The 24,201-nt window shown below is 51.5% G+C and overlaps 2 protein-coding genes across 7 annotated transcripts in view; one reads left to right on the top strand and one right to left on the bottom strand.

Moving 5' to 3' along the window:
- Positions 1–272: 272 nt before the first annotated feature.
- On the top strand, positions 273–12,541 carry NR1I2 (nuclear receptor subfamily 1 group I member 2). Its single transcript, XM_059687743.1, is given in 9 exon segments — positions 273–314; positions 317–450; positions 3,477–3,610; positions 6,594–6,778; positions 7,713–7,990; positions 9,712–9,854; positions 10,004–10,120; positions 10,527–10,632; positions 11,932–12,541. Coding segments are annotated over 9 exon segments (1,269 nt in total). The 5' UTR covers positions 273–287; the 3' UTR covers positions 12,077–12,541.
- A 4,518-nt stretch (positions 12,542–17,059) lies between these two features.
- GSK3B (glycogen synthase kinase 3 beta) overlaps positions 17,060–24,201 on the bottom strand; it is a 179,181-nt gene continuing 172,039 nt past the window's right edge. For all 6 annotated transcript variants that reach the window (XM_059687739.1, XM_059687736.1, XM_059687737.1 and 3 more), the window contains one exon: positions 17,060–21,923. Coding sequence is in view for 5 of the 6 variants with exons in the window: in XM_059687736.1 (XP_059543719.1) it covers positions 21,856–21,923 (68 nt within the window). In the remaining variant the exon portion in view is untranslated. The remainder of the gene's footprint in view (positions 21,924–24,201) is intronic.

The raw sequence follows: 24,201 nt of genomic DNA, 5'->3' as shown, positions 1-24,201 counted from the left end.
TTGCTTGTGGAGCACTCTCTGTAACTCTGGGTAGTTGGAGGTTTTTCGGTAGGCCCTGGATTTCTGCCATGGAAACAACTTCCAGCTTTTGTAGATGGTTACATCGCTGTTTATAGCAACTCCACCCCACCCTCTTTCTCCCATGACAGGTCAGCTCTTGGGTCCCCCGTGGGGACAGCCTCTGCACATTCCTGTCCTGCCCTTTACTGACCTTAGGCTGTTTACTCCTAGTCCCAGAAGGCCAGAAGCCAACCTGGAGGTGAGACCTGAAGAAAGCTGGAACCACCATGACCTTGAGCACTGCCGAGAAGCAGGCTCCACCCCTGGAAAGCCCACCATCAATGGCGAGGAGGGGGAGGGGGAGCCCCACATCTGCCGTGTATGTGGGGACAAGGCCACTGGTTATCACTTCAATGTCATGACGTGTGAAGGATGCAAGGGCTTCTTCAGGTAGAGTACCCTGCCACCTTCCCCACCGGCCACCCTGACACCCCGGGGCCCATCCGACTGGGGCTCTGCCATTAGCCCACTGGGCACCAGCGCTGCAGCTTGACCGTCTCCCAGGTTCAGCGTGTGGGCCGGGGCCGTCCGAAGGCCTCCTAATTAGTCTCAGGAGAGCCACGTATATCTCAGAGGAATCCTTCATCTTCCATCTTCCATCTTCCTTCCTGGAAAAGGTCTCCTTCTATTAAGGTACCCTTTGTTTCTCCGAACATTCTGAGTAAAATAGAAATTCAGTCTGTAAAAGAGGAAAGGATGTGAAAGTCCAAAATGCAAGTGTTCAAATCAGCCTTAGAGAGTGGTTGTTAAGTAAGAATGGCATAAAATAAATGAAGAATGTGAAAGACAAGCTCACCTAGAAACAGGCACATAATCCAACAATTTAAAGACTGAAAAGTCCCAGCACAACAAGACAGGCCCACACAGAAGGGCTCAGCTTGTCCAGCTGAAGAAAGAGAAGAGTTGAAGCTCAGTGCAGGGCTCAGACCAGGAGGAGAAGCCGATGGGGGGGTAGGGGAGGGAGAGGGCGGAGGCAGGATTGTGAGGGAGCTCCCCACTGGCCCCTGTGGAGGGCAGGGCATGCTGAGAGCAGCTCCCACCTGGGGGACCACCCTTGGGAGCCTCGGGCATTCTTAGGACAGACGCTTGACTTCCTGGAGGCTGGACAGGTGAATGGAAACAAACCTTAGAGCAAGGGCGCCCCCTAGGGTCCCCCCAAATGGGCTGCTGGTCAGCATGTCCTGGGTGGGGGACCAGAGCCCACAGGACATCCAGGCCTGCGTCAGCCCAGGGAGTCACCGGAGCAGTTCAGTGTCCACACACACACGCCCTGAGTGAGGAAACCCCGGCTTCGGGCTGCTGTGGTCAAGCTTGGGCCACTCTCGGGCCCCGGGGTTAGGTGAGCCCAGGGCAGGTTCTAAGAAGCCCATTTCCCGTGGGAAACGAGCACGCGGTGGTGTGGATTGTAAGAGCGGGCAGACCAGCAACGGGGTCGGGCTGCGTTCAGTTACACGTGCAGAACGCTCCACTCAGAGGGGTTTGCCAATAAGGAAAACACGTTACCTCTCGTACTGGAGGTCGCAAAGCTACCTGTGGTGTGACCAGCAGCTCAGCTCCTCTGCTTGTTCTCCGCTGCCATCCTGCGCGAGCTCTGAGCTCAGCCTGCTCGGGGCAGAGCAGTGCGGGGCGGGCAGGGACCTCAGTGTGCAGCGGGAAGGAAGGACCGGCTCTTCCTCTCGCCGAGCAAGGAAGCCTTTCCCACCCTGGGCGCCAGGCTGCTCCTGCGCTGGCCGCTCACGGAGAGCTCACCCCCGAGCGAGGCACAGGCCACCAGGGCCCGCCGAGGAGGGCGGACGCCTGAGCCGGACCTGGCCCTGTCGGTGTAGACCGCCTGGGGTTGGGAGGGGGGGGGGTCGTCTGCTCTCCCCGCACCTTGGCTGCCCTGGGACCCCCAGAGGAGGCAGCGCCGCAGAGGTAAGAGCTTGCTGCCTTCTGGTGTCAGGCAGCCACAGATTCAAAGCTCAGTTGTCACTTACCTGGAGGACGGGCAGCGATTTACCTTTGAGAGCGTGTTTGGGGGCCTGGCAGGGGATGCAGCTACTCTACACCCTTGACAGAAGGCCATCCTCTCCGCTGGGGGGGTCACTGTCTTTGATGGAGCACACAGCTTGTGGTTTCGGGAGGGACGCCTGTGGAGCGATGAAGGGGGAGGGGACACCCGCCCAGCCAGATCAGCCCAGTCAACCCTGGCGCTCGATGGGGTGACGGATGTCGCAGCCAGATCCCCCTCGAACCTGCGATTTACTTGGACTTGGTTTCTGCACCCGTGCCAGGCAGGTGACTCCATGTGTTTTGCAGAGTTGTGAGAACTAAATGCGCGAAGCTCTGCGAAACATCTGGCCCAGTATCTGACCCACGGCGTGTGGATACTAAACCTGCACTAAACCTGAGCGCCTTCCCCTCTAACCCTCTGGGTGCTCTGGAGCAGGATCAGGGGTCTCTTACCCAGACCAGCAGGGGAGGCCAAAGGGGGTGGTGCCTGTGACGCACCTGCTCCCTGAGCTGGTCCCTGGCCTGACCTGTCCGCCACCTGAGTGTGACTTAGCCTCGGGCTCAGCCCCAGGGCCCGTTGGCAGCCACTCCTGTCTGTGCCCATGTTCCCGCCAGCTGTGCCTCATTCCCACTCTGCTGGACCAGAACCTGCGGCCGGCCAGGGAGGAATTGGTTTCTTTCTCTTCAGCGGTGAAGGGCGGGGATGGGGGATAAAGTTAGGCCCCACTGGCTGGTCTTTGGTGGGCAGTTCCGGATGGCTGGGCTGTGGGGACAGGGTGGCTGTGCTGGGGTCTCTAAGAAACTGTGACCCCATCGTTCCCCTACCTGGCACACTCACTCTCACAGGGCAGTGAGCCTCTTCGCTCCACCAGGCCAATCAGGAGGAGCCATCTTTCCAAAGGGGAAGCCATTGCCTGCCCCCCACCCCCCAATCTGCGGTGGGGGCTAAGGAGAGAGAGGGCTTCCTATATGTCTCACCCTCTGGGGCTGGTCTCCACGGGCTCCCTCTTCCAAGAAGGAGAAATCTGGGAAGAGGCCACCGCCACAGAAACATTGCCAAGGCCCTCCTCTAGGTTCCCAGTGACACGGCCAGAGGGTGTGAAGGGAAGGGAATGGGCGTGGGGTGGAGACATGGCCGGGCCTGCAGCTGAGGCACCCAGACTGGCAGGGGCGGGGCGGGGCCCCCAGAAACACCAGCACAGCCGAACTTCACAGGAAAGCTGCCACCTGCTGCCCTCCTCCAGCACCTCGGGCCTCGAGGGAAGATTGAGGAGCCCCCTCCAGCTTTCCTGTGAGCCTGACCTGTCTCAGGGCAAAGGCAGGCCCACAGAGGTGTGGCTCGTATCCCTTAGGGACAGAAGGGGCAGGGAGAGGGAGGTGTGGCCTGTTCCCCGCCGCCCACGTATTGCTCCTTGTTCGCACAGGAGGGCCATGAAACGCAACGCTCGGCTGCGGTGCCCCTTCCGGAAGGGCACCTGTGAGATCACCCAGAAGACCCGGCGGCAATGCCAGGCCTGCCGCCTGCGCAAGTGCCTGGAGAGCGGCATGAGGAAGGAGAGTGAGTGGCAGGGTGTGCCCGGGCGGGCTTGGGGCCGGGTGCACGGGCACCGCGAGCTGGGGCGCAGCAGGCGTGGGCCTCGGGGATGTGTATGCGCAGGCGTGCACACGGGCACCATGCAGGTGTGTGCCCGCGCACAGGTCCCTGGGCAGCTCGTGGCCTGTGAGCCGTGGGCAGGCACAGGGAGCGGAGCTTGCAGCCCATCTGCCGGCACAACAGTCCCTCTGGGGGGCAGGACAGGTGGAGGGCACCTCTGCCCTCTGCTCTGGGTGGGTGGGCATCTCAGACCAGAGTCATGCCCTTCCCTCCCCTCAGGTGCCCTTGTGACTCTTTGTCCCCTTTATAATTGCCCTTGTGGCGTTTTAGGCAAAGTGGGGGGCGTGAACTTGGGAGAGGGAAGCCAGAGACGCCAGTGTGATGTGACCCCAGCTTCCGGTGCCTAGCGCCCTTGCTGCCCCCATGGGCATCCTGCAGAGGAACGTTTGCAGACAGGGGACCGGATGCTTTCGTTCTGCCTGCGGGCTTTGGTGTGCTTGTGCCCAGGCCACTCTGGGTTACAGCTTGTGGGGAAGGGGCTGGAAGCCTCCAGCGCACGTGTCCAGCGATCACAGATGGGCAGCCCCTTCAGGGACACGTTCCCTGGGCCTGTGGGCAGAGCTTTCCCACGGATCAGCTGGGAGAGGCCTCCACCCGCTGTCCCTGCTGTCCCCCAAGCGCCCCCCAGAGTCACTGTGCACACACAAGTGGGCTCCAGAAACCCATGGGAGGCCTGAGAGCCCCGAGCTCCTTGGGACGTGGTTGGGTTGACATTTCTTGCTAAGCAGTGGCCCCAGCTTTCCAAGGGCTTGGAGACCCAGAGAACCTGGGCGACTCTGAGGAGTCTTGTTGGTATTGAATGCAGGGGACAGGAATACATGCTACCAGGTGCCATTTACTGAACACTTATTACATTCCAGGGAGTGTGGGTGTGAATATACAGGGGCGGGCAAAAGTAGGATTATAGTTGTGAGTACAGGAAACAGTTTATTCTTGTATTATCATTTATTTATTTACAGTGGCCCGGTGCACGAAATTCATGCACATTAAAAGGGGATTAATTAGAGGAAGTATTTTAATATTGCTTTTTGCCCTTTCTCTATAATAGAAGTGTCAGAGATGAAAGAAAATTAGTAAAATGTATATGAAAATCTTCTTCCTGTCAGAGTCTGGGGCACATCAGGGGACCCAGAGTCAAGTCCCCGCTCACCCATGTGCACCTCAAAATCACATGAGACCAACCTGGCCAGCCCCTCCGCCTCCCCCCCTGTCCCCCCCGCCATTGGGCTAGATCCAGACCTGGCTGGTCCCACCCTTGTCAAACCCCACCAGGTGGGGGATGCGGCCTGAGATCCCCTGTAAAGCCCCGATGGGCAGGGGCACAGCCTCAGGTCCCCCAGCCTGGGGCAAGGGAAGCAGCCTGAGGTCCCCTGGCCCAGCACTGGGGTGGGGGGGGCGCACCTTGAGGTCCTCTGTCAAGCCCCGCCAGGCGGGGGGCACGACCTGAGGTCCCCAGTCTGGCGCCAGGGTGGGGGGTGCAGCCTGAGGTTCCCTGTCAAGCCCCATGGGGGTGAGGGGGGCGCAGCCTCAGGTCCCTGCTGATTGCTCGTTAAGGCTTGTTATGGGAACTCGGCCTCCTCTGTGGGTGCAGCCATTTTGTGGCAGAGTGACTGTCAATTTGCATATCCCCTCTTTACTATACAGGAGTTTTTAAAGATATTTTTTATTGATTTCAGAGAGGAAGGAAGAGGGAGAGAGAAACATCAATGATGAGAGAGAATCATTGATTGGCTGCCTCCTGCATGCCCCACACTGGGGATCGAGCCTGCAACCTGGGCATGTGCCCTGACCAGGAATCGAACCGTGACCTCCTGGTTCATAGGTTGATGCTCAACCACTGAGCCACACCAGCCAGGCTATCATTTATTTATTACTAGAGGCCCAGTGCACAAAAATTTGTGCATTCGGGGTTGGGGGAGGGGGGTCCCTCAGCACGGCCTGTGCCCTCTTGCAGTCTGGGACCCCTCGGGGGATGACCACCTGCTGGCTTAGGCCCGCTCCCTGGGAGATCGGGCCTAAGCTGGCAATCAGACATCCCTCTGGCAGCCTGGCAGCCCTCAGGGGATGTCCACTTGCCAGCAGGGAGCAGGCTGAAGCTGCAGTCTGACATCCTTAGTGCTGCTGAGGAGGCGGGAGAGGCTCCTACCACCACCGCTGTACTGGCAGCCATCAGCCTGGCTTGTGGCTGAGCAGAGCTCCCCCTGTGGGAGCGCACTGACCACCAGGGGGCAGCTCCTGCATTGAGCGTCTGCCCCCTGGTGGTCAGTGTGTGTCATAGTGATCAGTCATTCCCAGTCTTTCTGCTGTTAGGGTCAGTTTGCATATTACCCTTTTATTATATAGGATTGTATCATTAATACAACTGCAAACCTACTTTTCCCCACCTTCCTCTCTCCCTATATATATTCATATAGATGTATGTATATGTATACATGTTGATGTATACATATGTGTGTGTGTATAGCTCCTACATACATAGCCAGGAGCTACATTAGGCACCTTCCATGCAATGCCTCATTGGAATAGCATTAGGAGGTGAGCACTGTCATTCCAGATGACAAAGAAGAAAACTGAGGGCAGGAGGGGTTCAGGAATTTACCCAGGGTCACTGATGTCACTCAAACCCAGCTGTCACCAAACCCGGCACCTTTTGGTTCTGAAGCCAAGCTCTGCCCACTGTTCCACAAAGTTGTCAAACCCCACAGTTGTGGGCAGCACACCAGCCGCACCTGATTCCTCTGTCCTTACCCAAGTGTTTCTCCAGAGGAGCCATTGTCCTCACGAGTCTGGGTTTCTTGTTAGCAGCTCTTCCCCTGCTGCTGCCTGGGTGGGTTGAGGGCGGCCTCACTCCTGCAGGCAGCTGAGCCTGCCCTGGCCGTCCCTACAGTGATCATGTCTGACACAGCCGTGGAGCAGAGACGGGCCTTGATCAGGAAGAAGCGAGAACGGATTGGGACGCAGCCCCCGGGAGCCAAGGGTCTGACTGAAGAGCAGTGGGCGATGATCAGGGAGCTGATGGATGCTCAGATGAAAACCTTTGACACCACCTTCGCCCATTTCAAGAACTTCCGGGTATGAGGCTTTAGAGTTGGCTCAGTGGCTATGCCAGTTCCTCCAAACCCCAATCCCATTCCCAGGGGTCCTCAAAGACTGGCCCCTGAAACCAGCAGCACCCTGGGGACTTGTTAGTTATGAATGCAAGTTCTCAGATGCCCCCAGGCTCCAATTCAGATACTCGAGGCCGGGCCCACAATCTGTATTTTGACAAGACCCCCGGGGGGGGGGGGGGGAGTCTGACACACGCTCAGGTTTGCTTCCTCCTTCTGCAACAGGTGGGAACCGGGTCTGAGCCATAAATGGAGCCTTAGAAGCTGAGTAGTCCCAGGGTTGCTGGGGTTCAGGATTTAATGAAAACAGGGCCAGGGCATGCTGGGGGTCTGACGTCTGTGAACTGGTTTTACTGATTCAAGAAACGTTAGTGATCTCAGCACTGTCAGCCACGTCTCAGCTCTGTGCCCTCTCCCCTTCGATGCTCACAGTGTCCCCAGGTGACCTGCTCAGCTCAGAGGACCGGTAGCCAGGGCCCCCAGGAGTCTGTTTTTTCCATCTGTAGACCCCAGACCCTTCCCTGAGTCTCCCAACTACAAGGCCAGGGATGCTTGGGGCATAGCTAAGGGTATCGGCCCTCTCACCCTCCCCAGGGACAGGGAGCAAGCCCATATCTGATGGGGCAGGGATGTGAGGGACATTAATTCACAGATCCAGAAAGTGCACCACCCGATAGGAGACCAGGGAGAAGAAGCAAGTGCTGTGTGTGTGTGTGTGTGTGTGTGTGTGTGTGTGTGTGTGTGTGTGTGTGAAGTGCGTGTGCACGTGCGCTTCTGCCTGCAGTTGTGCATCCTCTCAAGCCTGCTGCTGTGGGAGCCCATCCAGGGCCTGTGTGGGAACCTGATGGGGAGAGTACATGCTGTCTACCTCTCCTTTCTCCACCTCCTCTCGGTTCCAGCTGCCAGAGGTGCTCAGCAGTGGCCATGAGCTCCCAGAGTCTCTGCAGACTCCACCTGGGGAAGAAGCTACCAAGTGGAGCAAGATCAGAGAAGATCTGTCCCCCCTGAAGGTGGTCTCTCTGCAGTTGCGGGGGGAAGACGGCAGCATCTGGAACTACAAGCCCCCCGCCGAGGGCAGTGGGAAAGAGATCTTCTCCCTGCTGCCTCACATGGCTGACATGTCAACCTACATGTTCAAAGGCATCATCAACTTTGCCAAAGTCATCTCCCACTTCAGGTGGGGCACAGGGGCTGGGTGGAGGATGGGAATGGGAAGGAGCAGAAAATGGCCAACAGGTTCAAAGGCTCTGGGCTAGATCCTCCGGAAGTTGGGGGATGTTGGTGCCCAAAGACCCTTCTTTGTCTCTGCCCCCCAACTCCGGGGACCTGGCACTGTGGGGGAACGGAGCCCCTGCTGCATGGCTCCTTAGCTGGGGGACGGTGGCCTGCCCTTTAATCCCACTGTGTCTGAGCCCCTCATCTGCTAGAAGGAGCTAACGATGCCCACTGCTGGGCTGTCCTATGAAATAGGAAAAGATCTGAAGAGCATCCAGCTCATGTATGATGGACAGTCAGTAGTCATTCCCTCCCCTATGTTTCCCCCAAACGGGCAGGATTCACAGCTAGGCAGTTCCAGAACAAGGGAAGAGTTGGAAGGAAAGGGAAGGAAGTCCAGAGGGAGGAGAGAGGCGGCACAGACGCCGGGTCTCTAGCAGTCCCCATCAGAGGTGCTTGAGAAGACCCCCAGGAGGAAGGGAAGTCCTAAGAACCAGAGGGTCGGGACTCCCCACAGCGAGGTGTGGGGGCAACAGCCATGGGGCAGTGGGGCAGGGAGACACCCCGGATCCTCCTGCTGTGGGGCACACGCTGCCCGTGACACGTAACCTGTCCGGGCTGGAGATGGTGCTGGGCATACCTGTTCCGGGGTGGCCGCCTGGCCTTGCCAGGCCTGCTCAGGTGCAGCCGAACAACACACACGAGAGCCTGATCTCCTCAGCAGGCAGGGGGCAGTTCTATTCCAGGAGCCCAGGGGTGACACACAGGACTTATTTAAGCAAGCGGGGAGGATGGCCACAGGCTGGAATGGAGGTCAGATTGTGGCAATGAGGTCAAAGGAGCAGGAGTAAGGCCTACCTACCTACCTTGACGGTCCCCACCGACACCCAGTGGCCGTGGTACAACCCTAGGGTGGGAGGCCACTCACCCAGTCCCACGGCCACAGTTCTGAGCACAGCCGCCCAGGAGCAGGCATTGCGATCACCCTCGTTCCACAGAGAGAAAGCAGTTCACTGAGCCAAGGCACTCGCACAGGCTCACAGCTCATCAGAGGCCAGATTGGGAAGCACATAGTACAGAGTTCAGGGCCACAGCCTGTCAGGTCCCAGGCTGGGGGCTGGGGAGAGAAGGCGCGCATAATCCATTTCACATTTCACGGCATCTGTAGCTCAGTAGTGTGGATCTGAAAGAAGAGGGTGCGTGGAGCTCATGCCAAAGGAGTGGCAGCGGCAGAAGGACCCCGGACAGACGCCTAGGAGGCAGAGACAGCTTGGCCTGAAGGATTAGCAGGTTCAGTCAAGTGAAGCTAAAGAGGCAATCACTCCAAGCAGGGAAACTGAGGCAGGAAGGATGAGGCCAGGGACCAGGAGCCAAGGCATCGGCTGTGGGTCAGTGGCTGTGCAGGGAGTTGGAGGAGAGGGGGCTGGGCTGGAAGGGACGCCAAGCTCCATCTGTCAGTGGGGAGTCCCTGAGGTGGGCGAGGCTGGAGAAAGGGGCAGGGAGGGGTGACCTGCTTGGCTGGGTTGTGAGGGACAGAGATTGGAGGCAACCAAAAGCAACTGGAATAATCCTCAGGGCTGGAGCCCATCCTCTCCTGCCCTCTCCCCCGATTTCTGGATTGTGGGCGTGGGGCTGGCCAGTGGCGGCTCCCCTCCCAGCCTCCCCTTTATTCCCCTCTGCCAGGGACCTGCCCATCGAGGACCAGATCTCCCTGCTGAAGGGCGCCGCCTTTGAGCTGTGCCAGCTGAGGTTCAACACGGTGTTCAACGCAGAGACCGGGACCTGGGAGTGTGGCCGGCTGTCCTACTGCCTGGAAGACCCTGCAGGTGCCCAAGAGCCTCCTGCCCGCCCTGCAGAGGGAGGGAATCAGCCGGGCGGGGTAGAGGAGCCACGCCAGGATGTGCGTGTCCTAGGACCAGCATGGCAGAAGTGAGGGAGGCCTGGGACTGGGTCCTCATGCCGCACCCACCCACAGGGGGCTTCCAGCAGCTCCTGCTGGAGCCTATGCTGAAGTTCCACTACATGCTGAAGGAGCTGCGGCTGCACGAGGAGGAGTACGTGCTCATGCAGGCCATCTCCCTCTTCTCCCCAGGTGGGGACCCCGCGGCCGCTCAGCCTCCCTGCACGCCCCCCCCCCCCCCCCCCCCGCAGGCTTACTCCCATCCCCTCAGCTTTTAGCCCACCCCTCCCCTCCTTGTCCCCCCCCCTCCCGTCCCCTCCCCTCCCCTCCCCTCCCCTCCCCTCCCCTCCCCAGGGAAGGTCCTGCCCAGTGGCTTTGCCCCTCTCACTGCACAGCCAGGGTAGGGCCCTGCTGGTTTCTCCTTGGCGGGGGCGGGGCAGGGAGGGTGGGGGCGGGATGCACAGTCCTCCTGGTGCTCCACTCAGTTCCCTGCCTGGGGTCTCTGCTCTGGAAGGTGTTGCCAGGCAATGTGCCCTCTCTGGGCTGGGAGCTTTGCCCTCATGGCCTTGCTGGCACCACACTGCTTCCCTCCTTACAGACCGCCCTGGGGTGGTGCAGCGCAGTGTGGTGGACCAGCTGCAGGAGCGGTTCGCCATCGCCCTGAAGGCCTACATCGAGTATCATCGTCCCCAGCCCCGCCACCGGTGAGCAGCAAGCAGGGCAGGTGTGAGGGGCGCCCCACCCTGCCTGCCGGCCGCTGTTCTGGGTCTTCTGGGAGAGCAGACTGGAGACACTCGGGGTGGGCTATGAGGGCCAGGGCTTTGGGGCCCCGCACTGGGACCTCCAGCGAGGTCTCCTGCCCCCTCAGCCTGGGCTCCAGCCCAGCAGTGGAGAAGGGCCCGAGGCCACGCTCCGCAGCCGCACGGCTGCCTGGGGCCTTCCCTTCTGTGGCCAAGGACGGCACAGCCAGGCAGGCTCCTGAGGCTCCTACAGCGTCTCTAGGAACAGCCAGCAATGACCACCTGGTAATAAAGATGTGACAATAACCATGATAACAGTACATCTATAATAGCTGTCATGTACTGAGAAGTGCCAGCCCTTGTGCCAGGAACTAACACAGTTAGTCTTGAAAACAGCTCCACCAAGTGGTGCTACCACCATCCTGCAGGGGACTGAGGCTCAGGGTGACTGGCCCAGGTAGGTCCACGGCCGACAGGGGTGGGGCCGGAGGTGGCCCCAGGTGGCCAGTCCACAGCCCACTCTCTTGAGCACTGCCTAACCGCCTCCCAGAACAAAGACTAGCAAACTGAGCAGGAGACCCCTTAGTCTGTTCTCTACAACCCAAGGGAGGGAGGCTGCCAAGGGCTTGGCCGGACAGTGGCGTCCACCCTTCCCGGGCCTCAGCGGTCCACAGGCTCCAGCCACGAGGGCTGAAGGGCCAGCCCTGGTATGCTGGTGTCAACTTACGCCCCGCCCGTACTTGGCCCACTCCAGCTTTCTATTGAGCTCAGAGTCTTGGGGTGTTGCAGTGGCTGTGTCTTCATTTGCTCAGTCCTCCCCTGTACGGAGCTGGGAGGCATCATGGGGAAAGTGAGGCACGAGATCCCAGACTAGACCAAGAAGGGATCGCTGCTTACAACCCCTGCTTCCATAACCCCTGCCCTCGGTCCTCCCCCCAGCCATTAGCCACGGCGATTCCCCCACAAATTGACCCATGCACTCGGTGCCTGAAATACCTGGGTGTCCCCACAGGTATCTCCCGTACATGGACTCAAGAGGTGCCCGTGGGGGTGTAGCACTTCAAGTCCCCCAGGCTGCCCCACCTTCTCGCCCACAGGCTGAAGGACAAGCTTAAGTAATTCCACTGAGCCTTTCCCTGGGCTGACCCGAAATGTTGTTCTGAGATTAAAATCCCCAAACTTGGGCGACTTCAGAGGGGCCCAAGGGCGGGAGGTGGGGCCAGGGTGGGCTGCACCCCAACCTTCCCTCTGGCCGGCCCGCAGGTTCCTGTTCCTGAAGATCATGGCCAGGCTCACCGAGCTTCGCAGCATCAACGCCCAGCACACCCAGCGGCTGCTGCGCATCCACGACATCCACCCCTTCGCCACGCCCCTCATGCAGGAGTTGTTCAGCATCTCAGATGCCTGAGGGGCTGCCCTAGGGGCACGCCTCCGTGGGGCAGCCAGAACCAGAGCCCTCGGGGCCCACTCCTGGGACTGGACAGATGGACACCGCCGAGAGCTGACCAGGCCCTGCAGGTCCGGCCTTCTCAGGGAACTTGCGACAGCTCTGACGGTGCTGGCCAGCGGTCCCCAGGAAGGGGACATGGGCCCTCAGCCCCAGCTCAGTCTGTGGAAAGCAAAGCCACTGGCCTTACAGGAGAGCGCCTGGGCCTGAAGGTAGAGCCTATGAAGAGGCAAAGCCGCTGCCCCCTAAGAAAAGGCCCTGTGGTCTGGGATTTAGTGGTAGGAGAGCAGAAAGGACGATGGGAGCTGGGCCATCTCCAGGGGTGGGCAAACTTTTTGACTCGAGGGCCACAATGGGTTCTTAAACTGGACCGGAGGGCCGGAACAAAAGCATGGATCGAGTGTTTGTGTGAACTAATATAAATTCAAAGTAAACATCATTACATAAAAGGGTACGGTCTTTTTTTTTTTTTTTTAGTTTTATTCATTTCAAATGGGCCGGATCCGGCCCGCGGGCCGTAGTTTGCCCACGGCTGGGCTGGGGCTTGCTCCTGGGGCTGAACGCTGGGGTGTTGTGACAGGCTACGTTGACAGGCAGTTAATAAATGTGCTAGATATGCTTGCACCGTATGTTCCCGGTCACGATTCTGTTTTCAAAGCTAAAGGGTATGAAAGTGTCTGCTTTGTTTATAGCCATTTGAGTAAAAACATTTTTGCTTTTTGCCTATTACATTTTAACTAATTTTACATAATGCATTCCACAGCTAAGGCTTAGTTAGCAAATATAATCCCGAGTTTATTGTCAAATTAAGGCAAGCTGACTTAAATAATTAACTTTTGGCTAGATATTTAAACCTTTTTCTTCTTTTTGCCTTTTCTGGGGACAGGGATAGACGTGGGGGTAAGAAAACAGAAATGTCTTGTATATAATATATAAGTTTCTGTTTCTATTCTTTACTACTGATTTTACTACTAGGGGCCCAGTGCATGAATTTGTGCACCTTGAAAGGAACTGTGGGCCAAGAGGCTGCAGTAGGCACAGGGGCGGGTCTTGGCCCATCCTCCCTGCCCCCTCCTGTCCCCTCCCCCTACAGCCCTTGGTTCCCTGTCTGTCAGCAGCCCTGCTCCTGCTGCTGCTCACACATGCTGACAGCACTGGGTCTGCTGGCACCTGCTGATGGCACAGAGCAATTGGGGCTGGCCCCAGTAGCGGGTGCAAGCAGCGGCTACTGCCCTGATCAACCCTCAGGAGCAGGGGGAGGTAGAGAAGCCCTCAGGGGTGATCAGGGCCTGCAGCCGCTGCTTGCACCAGCTGATGGTGCCAAGTGATCGGGAACAGCACCAGGCACCGTTAGTGGGTGTGAGCAGGGCCGGTGCCAGCAGCAGGTGCAAGCACCGGGCGGAACTGTGGCACGCAGGAGCAAAGAATTTTCAGTAACCACCAGAGATTCACCCCAATGACAGTGACCAGTGCCCTGCCTCGGTCTGGCGCCCCTGCTCACTTGCTCCACCATCCCACAGCAGCCAACACCCGCCATGTTCTGCACACACTCCCTGATGGTCGGCGCATGTCATAGTGACCAGCTGTTTGGCTGTTCCCATTGTTCCACCGTTCGGTCTATTTGCATATTAGCCTTTTATTATATAGGACTAGTGGCCTGGTGCATGAAATTTGTGCACATTAAAAGGGAATTAATTAGAGGAAATATTTTAATATTGCTATTTGCCCTTTCTCTATAATAGAAGTGTCAGAGATGAAAGAAAATTAGTAAAATGTACATGAAAATCTTCCTCCTGTCAGAGTCTGGGGCACGCCGCAGGACCCAGAGTCAAGTCCCCACCCATCTGTGCACACCTCGAAATTGCATGAGACCCAGATGCAACCGGCCCCACCCCCATCAAGCCTGCAGGGCGGGGGGTGGGGGAACAGCCTCAGGTACCCTGGCCCTGACACTGGGGCGGGGGGTGCAGCCTCAGGTTCCCCAGCCCGGGTTCAGGTCCCCTGGCCCAGCGCCAGGGTAGGGGGCACAGCCTCAAGTCCCCTGGCCCCGGCGCGAGGGCGCGAGGACCATTTACATATTAGCTCTTTATTATATAGGATTGCCCTTTACATATCTGAAGATTGTGGTGAAAGAACATAAAAATGCATTAACTTGGCTTCCTCGTAAAATGATTGCTCCATATAAAAATTTAACATATTTATACCATAATTAAAAATGTAGTAATTGAACTAATTTCAAAAGTGTAATATGTTGATGCAAATGAAGCTGCACGTTAACTGAATTTTAAGGAACAGATACTTGCTTAGCTTTTACCATTTTACAAGAACTTGGCCAAACTTTGAGACCATAAGAAATTGACACAATATATCAAAGCAAGCAAACTTATGCCCCAAATTCCTCCAGGTGTACCAGCTTCTCTGCATCAAGGAGACAAACACCCTCATTTTTAGAAAGGAAACGGAGGGGAAAAGCTTCTTTCTGCAAATGCAATGACTTCAGTTTTTGCCCCCAGGAATTTCTTTTGTAAATATAAACTTCAACTGTATTCATAAATCAAATGGGTCGCCTCTTTCCCACTGGAATAATTTTGAGTGTGCTATTCATTCAAATGCAGGCTACAGTTAAGTGAGGGCAAGGTGAGATTAGGACAGGATGTAATCAGTGGATGAGTAGGTAAGAGCTGTGGAACATTTACACAATAAAAATCCTACCCTTTGTCACACGGATGGACCTGGAGATTATGCTAAGGGAAATAAGCCAGTCAGAGGAAGGCAAATACCATGTGATCTCACTCATATGTGGCATCTGGTGAACAAAATAAACTGACAATATAGAACCATAGGCATGGATACATGGGACAGACTGACAGATGTCAGAGGGCAGGGAGGGGAGGGACACTGGATAAAGGAAGGTGAGGTAGGATTCGCTAAAAAACATATATGCACCGAACGGGTTTGGCTCAGTGGATAGAGCGTCGGCCTGCTGACTCAAGGGTCCCGGGTTCGATTCCGGTCAAGGGCATGTACCCTGGTTGCGGGCACATCCCCAGTGGGGGGCGTGCAGGAGGCAGCTGATCGATCGATGTTTCTAACTCTATCCCTCTCCCTTCGTCTCTGTAAAAAATCAATAAAATATATTAAAAAACAAACAACAACAAAAAAACATATATGCATAGTCTATGGACACACACAATAATGGGAGGACCAAGAGCAGGGCTGGGTGGAGGTGGGCAAAGAGGAGGAAAATGCAGGACATCTGCAATAGTGTCAACAATAAAAAATTTAAATAAATAAAAAAAGAGAATGTATTGGTTTTAAAAATACCTGGGCAATTCCCTAAACAATGATTTAATACTAACCACGTAAATACTTTTAAAAAGTAAGTGTAGTCCAAGTGCAGTTAAGAGTCAAGGTTAGGTGTACCAAAGAGCTCACACAGGACCCTTCGTCTCAGCAGCTGTGTGGTCTCGTTTAGAGGGCTGGACGCCAGACCCTACTCTCAAGCATTCGGATTTCCTTATTACTCCCTTCCAGAGCTCTGAGCATTAGACGGAGTGTCACTTTCTGGGCATCTCTGTAGCCACCATTCTTTTTCTAGGTTTTGCCCGTCAGGTGAGGATGAAGTCTGACTCCAAAGCTCAGGAGAAAGACCTCCTAAGGAAGTTATGTTCACTGTCTGGCTCCCCCACTGGTCAGAGCCACGCAGCAGCCAATCCCTACCTGCCCCAACTTGAAGGATCCCATTAAAGCCTTGACATCTTTGGGGAAGGCCCAGGGCTTCTCCTTTGTGGAGAGGATGGAAAGAGAAACGTACATTTGATTGACTGTCCCCTCCCTCATCATCCCACCTTCCACAACAGCTTGTTTTCCCCGGACACGTTGCCATAATGCACTCACAACTCTCCTAAGTCCCAAGGTGTTGGTGGGTAAGTCAAATATTCCTGCACCCGAGGACTGGGTGACCGTCCATCACTGTAGTCACTTTCTTTCACCACCTTCTCCTTGAAGGGAACCTGACCCCTCCCTTTCCTCACTACCCTCTTAGAACCCCAAATGGCATCCAGTCACTGCTCCCCCAGAAATGTGATCCCAAAGGACTGGAAATGCAGACTTCCAGGATTTTAAGTTAAAAGGGCATCCTGTTCAACCCCCATTCAAATGGGGCAGGAAATATTAGTGAATCCCAAACAAAAGCACTTCAGTGCCATCAGGAGGCTGGCTTATCCCACAAGAGACATCTTAACCCCCTGCCCCTCCCCTGTTACATGTCTCACAACAAAAACATAAGTGAACAAAGAGGACCAGACTTTATCCAATATAAATTTGTTTTTATTGAAGCAGCAGTCACATGACTTTATATCTAGCCTTTAGATTAGGCCTGACAGTGAGCCAGCCCTAAAAAGAAAAAAAAAGGTTTCTTTTTGCACTAAGAGACATTACATGTTTACATACATCATCCAATATTGGAAATGATAGACTCAAACACAACATGTGTTGGTTACCAGGGAGGTACAGCCCCACTGTTTGTGTTCATTTATTATACAGATACTCCCAAAGACCATTACTAATGGGATGGAACTTAAAAAAAAAGATACAGCTACACCAAACCATGAGCACAGTAACAGAAGACAGCAGCTTATTCACGTTTTAAAAATGTGTCCCTTGCAGGGATGTTTTCTTTCTTCTCAATGCCATGTCTGCAAAGCTTCCTCTGCATCAAATCCAAAGGTTTCCAAGGCGGAAGCTGCACCTCTCGGCTACACAATGGAGTAAGATCATTTGAAAGAACGGGAACTAATGTTCGGATCTCGATTTTTATAACAAAGATCCGTGTTTCTCTAATTGGAGGAAAAGAGGTGGTGATGTGTCTACATATTGCAGTGGCAAAACAGGCCGGGTGAAGAAGAGGGCTGGGTAGTGAAATAAAGACCACACACTTGTGAATTTTAATTTCATTTCCAGGCTACCTACTTTTTATTTAATGCAAATTACAGTACCAGTTAACTATTTCCAAACCAAGTCACAGAGAACGAAATGTATTTACAAGGGAATGGGGAAAGGGGGGAAAAAAAAACATTAAGCATACTTTTCACAAAAAAGTTTATATTTAAAATGAAAAAAAAAAAATCAGTCACAGAGGCATTCAAGTAGTAATGTTATACAGATTTTGCTTTTCCTTTATATCAAGACAGATTTGCACAAGTGTTTGCAATAGTTTGTATACAACCCACAGTCCTTTATATATATATATATATATGTATATAATAAATTTTGTTTTTTAGGTTTGTTTTTAAGATGGAAGTGGTCACGCTAATTGGTATGTGTACAGGCCCAAGTGATCCATCGGCAACACATTTATAAATGCAATTTTACAGGCAAGCACATTTCATACATCTATCTGAATCTGCCTGTAGCAGATATAGTATGAAAAAAAAAAAAAACAAAAATTAACACAAGGAAGTCTACTTTGTCAAGCTAACCCCTTATGTACTGGTTGTCATTTTGCTTTTATTGCAGAGGTGCAAAACGGAGCAACAAACTTGAATAAAACATCATAACCCTTAGAAAATAATCCAAACCTCAGGGATTACTTCCGAAGCCTCTCAAACGTAGACCTTAGTCTGGGACTCTACTCTGCTTCTAGTTGTCTCTCTTATCTTCAGTGGCTCAGGTTTCTATCAGAAAAGACAGATTTTATTGTAAAGCATGCTTAGTTTATTTTTCTATAGACGGGACAAGTGTTTGGCTCTGTGATTAGATGATCACTAAGAACAACAACAGGAATCAGTTACAATTTTTGTTTAAAAGAAAAGAAAAAACCCCAAACTCCTGGGGATCTGGCATTGGCCAAACTTCCTTTGGAAGATTCCAAAGTTAAATCCCTTAAAAAGGAAAGGGAAAAAGAAATAAAATGCCAGTGTCTTTATATCCACAGGGATAGAGAATACAATAGTCCTCTCAGAAACCTTTGCATTGGTGCAGACCAGATGACTGGTTAGGCAGCTTTGTTAAAACACACACCAAAAATATGTATCTAAAAATTAAGAGGACTTTAAAAAATGACAACATGTCACTGGAAAGAAGGTGCAGTCCTCTGCCTTGCTGGAATGAACACATGATGTTTCAAAAATAGGAACCTTTGGTTTGGTAAAGTTTATTTTCTTCTTCTATTCAAGACATCTCATATGGAGTACTTGGAGGCAAAACAAGTAATTTTGATTTTTTTCTTTCAAAAAAGGCCTTCATGATGGGCACACAGTAAGAATTCAAATGATTTTTTTCAAAAAGAAATTAAAATGAGATTTTGCTGAAAGGGTGGAGGTGGCGGGAGGACAGACAGGCGGAGTCCCCTTATAAACCACAGTCCTCGCACACACTCCGGCATTACTGCCTGCCATCTTACCATGGCATTTCAGACCACTGATTAGCAAAACCCGATGCTACAATGGAACTGACTTACAAAAACCAGTTCTCCCCTCTCATTTGTGGGGGGAAGGAAATGAGGAGAGTGAGCATGGAATCTGCTGACTGTAAGACCCATGGTTAGGGTTTGGGGAAGAGACGAGCAAAATCTAATTGATACCCTCCAGCTCTAGGGCTCCCTGGCACTACGCTGAGTCCCTGGATGGCCTAAGGATGAAATGAAACCTGTCACTGCTACTGAGGAAGACATGTATGTTCAGAACCAAAACAAAGGCAGGGCTTACATGACAGGAGATTATAAACATGGTTTCCTCTTTCCACTCCTGAGCATGGTATCACTGAAATTCACCGTGAAGGGGCACAGACACTGTGTTATGAGTGAGCTATTATTTCATAGGAAAAAAAGGGTGGGGACAGGGAGACATGGATATAGAGAGAAACCAATTAAAATTTAAAAAATGAAAAACAACAAATAAACACATGGAAGCGAAGGCACTCCAAACTATATAGATACACTATACATTGCTAGAGTTATTGTTACAATAATACAGGCCGGTACCTACTGTACAGAGTTAAAACTATATGGCTTTAAAAAGCTCGTCTACATTTTGTCTGATTATTAAACAGAATCACTGCCCTGAACAGTAACTTTTTGCTCATTAATAACAGTTCCTGGGTCCACATATTTACATACAAAACAATAAAACTTAAATTTAAAAACATCGAAAGAAAATATAATGTACAAGCTTGAATTTGGTGAGGAGCTTTTATTATTATTATTATTTTATTATTTACAAAAAGATACGCAGAGACCTGGATCTCACTTGTATAAAAAAGCTCTGTGATCCTGCCATGATCCTTGAGAAAGAAAAAAAATCACGCACCTCAGCCCTCAGACACGCACACACAACACGAGAGGAAAGCATCAGACTCTTCTCTTTTCTCACCCCATTTATCGGGGGAAGGTATTTTGTAAAATAAGCACAGGTTTCTATGGACTCTGGCAGATATACCAAATACAGAGTAGTGTCTGTCCAGATGTTTGGCCAGGCAGTGGTCTGAAAGCAGGTCCATTTCTGTCACAGACCTGCTGTTCGGCCTCTTTATAAATCTTTTCTGAAAATGGCCTATCAAAGCCGTTCCTTTAGTATCATGTTGCCAAATACTTTCACTCAGACGTCCTTCCAATCTTAATCAGCTCTTAGAGGCTCATTATGAAAACTGAAATTCAATACGTTTGATTTGGTTTGACCGAGGATGCTTCCTTCCTCATGAACTCTGATACAACCAGAGGTTTGAGAAACCCCTTCTGCGGCCTAAGAGCACAGCTAAACAGTGAGTGAAAACGACGATGGCTCACAGCTGCCTTTCTGGCACTGGTTCACTTCAGCAGGCAGTCGACTCTCCGGGAGTCACACACACTTGGGTAAGTAGTACAGGCTCTGGGGACCAGCATGAGGGCTGTCAAGAGACTCTATTTCCAAATCGCCTGGAGGGCGAGACCCCTAACATGACCTAAGGTGGCAATGAGAAGGGGAAGGTAGGTTACACACAACCTAGGACCCAACTCTGCAGCCCTAGCTCTCAGTGAACCGTAGAAGGCATGTGGGGAAGGAGCAGGTACGGGGAAAGGCGGCCATCACTCAAGTAATCTTTACATGTAAAGTACAACTGGTTGTGCCTTAAAGATTCATAGGTCAAGTAATGGCCCATAAGCACCAAGGTGACTAAGGTTCATTTTAGAGTATATAAGGCCCACATAGATGTCAACCTTAAACATGTAAAACAAACTCTTTGTAAAAATCTATTTCCTCACTGCAAACATAATCCTTCAATCCTCCTTGCTTTCCAAGGAATATTGCTTTTTCTTCAAAAACAGAGACTGGTTCTTACACCATCCACTGATACAGAAAAGAAAACAAACAAAACTCTTAACTGGGTATAGGGAAATCATTCTTCTTCTCACTCTTCAAGCAGTCAATTTTGATACTGTGGACAAAATGAAAACAAAAACAAAAGGCAGTACTGAATCTATTATACATAACACATATACACACATTTATATAATCCACTTTCCTATAACGTCAGCAGGTACTAGTGACTGTTTATATCATTTGGATGCGTAGTTCTTAATATTCCTATCATCTAGAATCATAATGGCCTGACACATGCATCAATAAATAAAATTTAAAAAGCATGAGGTTAAAAAAAGCTGAAATTAAATACAGATTCTAGATTTGGATTTAAAATTAGAACTATGTGCAGAACGTGGCAATTTCTGCAAGCTCAATCTGTAATTAAAAAATATGAAAATAAACCAGTAGACTGTGACAGTTCACATTATTTAACTATAATGTCCTCTCAAGTGTATCTTTCCAAGGGAAGCAACTTTAGAGAAGAATCTGGAATACTTCATTCACAGTGGTGAGATCTGCCCTGGCCAGTCCCTTCTTCCGGGTTTATCGACTTTTGACCTCCACAGCCAGAGTGGCCGGCTCAACGCTTTGTCAGCCTTCTCCTGGGTCACTAGTTTACAACCGTACTAAGGTTTGCAGAGAACCTTTGGCCAGGCAAACAGAGATCCACAGGAAGCACAGGCATGCTCCTCCCGACAGCCTCTTACACAAGTTCCCCCACCACTAGCATTGATGAAGAGCAAAACAGAACTTTAACAAATCAATTAAGAATCTTCCCCTTACAGCTTCTAACTTTATTGACCTCCCAGGGTTACAAAGGATACACATTTCCTTTTTTTTTTTTTTTGTCTGCCACACCTGCCACCAACATGCCAAAGGCAAGTCTTCGAACGCCCCAGGATATGGATTAATTTTACAAGTGACATTTAAGTCCCCATGGAGTTACACCTGCTAAGCTCCCAACCAATTTCAAGCTGTGCACTATACCAAGTCTTACACTTGACTTTAAAAGAAAAAAGTTCAAAAAAACTTCAGCACAGAACAAAGTTTTCTTCTTTTGTGGAAGGGGCATGAAGCAGGAGTCCTGTTTTTAAAGTATCCAACAGCAGACTTCTGATAAGATTGTCGTGGGAGAGAGATCGTGTTCTGGTGCTCCGCTTTCCCTCCCCCGAACCCTCCCACCCCTGGCTCTCCCTCAAAGTGAGAATACAATGAAATTGGTTTGTATTTATAGATATTTTACAAGGTTAAATAATAACAACAATAATAAAAAAACTGAACACTAAAATGAACAGGTTTTTTTTTTCTCTTTTTAATTTTCTTTCCAAACGTGACCAGTGTTGCTGAGTGACACTCAAGTAACTGGTGGTTTTTCCTGTGCAGCTGGCTGCTCGGGACTGTTCAGGTGGAGTTGGAGGCTGATGCAGAAGCAGCGTTATTGGTCTGTCCACGGTCTCCAGCATTAGCATCTGCAAATCGAAAGTTCCAAGAGAGAGCATGAGCGATGCTGTAAGACCTCAAAAAGAAAAGCATGCTGTCTCAACTGCAGACTGAGCTGTGTGACCTGCTTCCAAGTGTATCTGAAATGTTGTTTTAAATACGGCCAATACTATGAAATCTGGATTTCCTTCTGCTTAGAGCTAAGTCCATGCTGTGGCCTGGTCCTGATGCAGGAAGATACTGTCTTTGAATAAGTTACAGACTCAGGTAGCCAGAGACCATGTCTGTCCAAGCTCTTGTTCTAGCCTGGATCAACGGTATAGGATCAGCTGGAGTCTAGTGCATCTGAAAATGCACAGCCGGAAACTTGTTAGAAGTCCTGAACCATGCCATCTGCCTAGGGGGTAAAAGGGGTGTAGACAGTGAAAGTACTGTGGGCCAGCGTGACAGGCAGAAGTGCTGTGTGTAAGTCAAATTCAACTGCTTGCTTTTTAAGTATAGGCCATCTTCGTTATTCACAGACATGGAAGATAGACAACTAGCAAAAAAAGGAACAGCTACCAGAGTACCAATTCACTTAATTCAATAAAGTATCTTGTAGTAACTTAACTATCTTGGCACTAAGCTTACTTTGCCTAATGCTTTGGAAATAGGTGTTACATTATAACTAACTTTAACCTGTTCCCTTTTCTAAAAGCCCATTATTATTTCACAATATCCATTAACATTTAAGCGGACATTTGTGTCCAGATTGGCTCCCCATCTCCGGAAGACATACCCTGCTATTTCAGTGACTAGTTTAATTAAGTTGCATCCCTGTCATCTTACACATGACTGGGAATATCCTGCTGGGCAAATTTTCTCCCAAGCACTTCATGGTAAGCCCTGAGCAACAGGAGAGGTGGCTTGAGTTTTATTCTCAACGATCACACAAATTCTATGCATCAATAATAATCGAACAATTCTTGTCCAGACCACAGGATCCTGTGAGCCTTTCCCAAGAAAAACACCCATTTTCATAATTTAGGCATAGGCTGCATTAAACAACAGTCCAGAGAAAGCCGAAGGGCCACAGAGCTGTTTCAGAATTAATAATGTTCCTCACAAAGCCAAGCTCATTGTGCACCTCTCGTGCTGTGTATGACACTCAGTTCCTCTGCGGGATCATCATCAGACAACACTTCTATCCCTTGTCAGTTTGTGAACATGACAGGTAAAATTGCCACGTTCTGATCTTTCCCAGGAGTTAAGAGATGCACTAATCACCGGGAATTTATCTGCTTGATCATGACATCAGCACATGTACTAGCACTGCTGGCAGCTCTGGCCAGGGCAGCATCAGCATCAGCCAACACCCATGAAGACTTAACTACATTGCCACCCAGCCCATTATGTTAATTCACTCTTTGGCAAAATCATAATTAGCTATTAATCGGCAAATGTTCTTTCAGTGGATACTACCTGTGAGCTTAAGACATTTCCCAAATGAGTCCCACCCTCCTCGGATGAAGCCAGAGGCTGCTTACCATGAGAATAAAAAGCACAAGCCTTTTAAGTGGGCACACAATCAAAAATGAATTCATCTTCCAAACAATAAAATTTGAAAACACACTCATGTTCCTCAGGTTTGTACTTTAATGATCTCTTATTTTTGCTTAGAATTATTTCCAAATAATCTGATGAGTAAAATTTTAACAGCTAATTATTTTGATTACAAATATCTTTGATACCTAAGTCATAGCACTGTAATCCTATATAATAAAGAGGTAATATGCAAACTCACCATCACGCCCTCGCACAAGATGGCTGCCCCCATGAGGTCACAAGATGGCTGGCAGGGGAGGGCGGTTGGGGGGGGGACCAGGCCTGCAGGGGAGGACAGTTTGGGGGGACCAGGCCTGCAGGGGAGGACAGTTGGGGGGGACCAGGCCTGCAGGGGAGGGCAGTTGAGGGGGACCAGGCTGGAAGTTGGGAGCAGTTAGGCGTCGAGCCTAAACTAGGCCTAAACTATCAGTTGGACATCCCCCGAGGGGTCCCAGATTGGAGATGGTGCAGGCTGGGCTGAGGGACACCCCACAGTGTACAAATTTTGTGCACCAGGCCTCTAGTCATTAATAAAAAACAAAACAAATAAAAAAGCCCAGCTGGTATTGCTCAGTGGTTGAGCATTGACCTATGCACCAGGAGGTTCCCAGTCAAGGCACATGCCCGGGATGTGGGCTCCATCCCCAGTAGGGGGTGTGCAGGAGGCAGCTGATCAATGATTCTCTTTATCATTGATGTTTCTATCTCTCTCTCTCTTTTCCT

Source organism: Myotis daubentonii, chromosome 3 (assembly GCF_963259705.1).
Source record: "Myotis daubentonii chromosome 3, mMyoDau2.1, whole genome shotgun sequence".
NCBI classification, from domain to species: Eukaryota; Metazoa; Chordata; class Mammalia; order Chiroptera; family Vespertilionidae; genus Myotis; species Myotis daubentonii.
The sequence above is the reverse complement of the archived record's forward strand: the minus strand, read 5'-3'. Positions and strand labels throughout refer to the sequence as shown.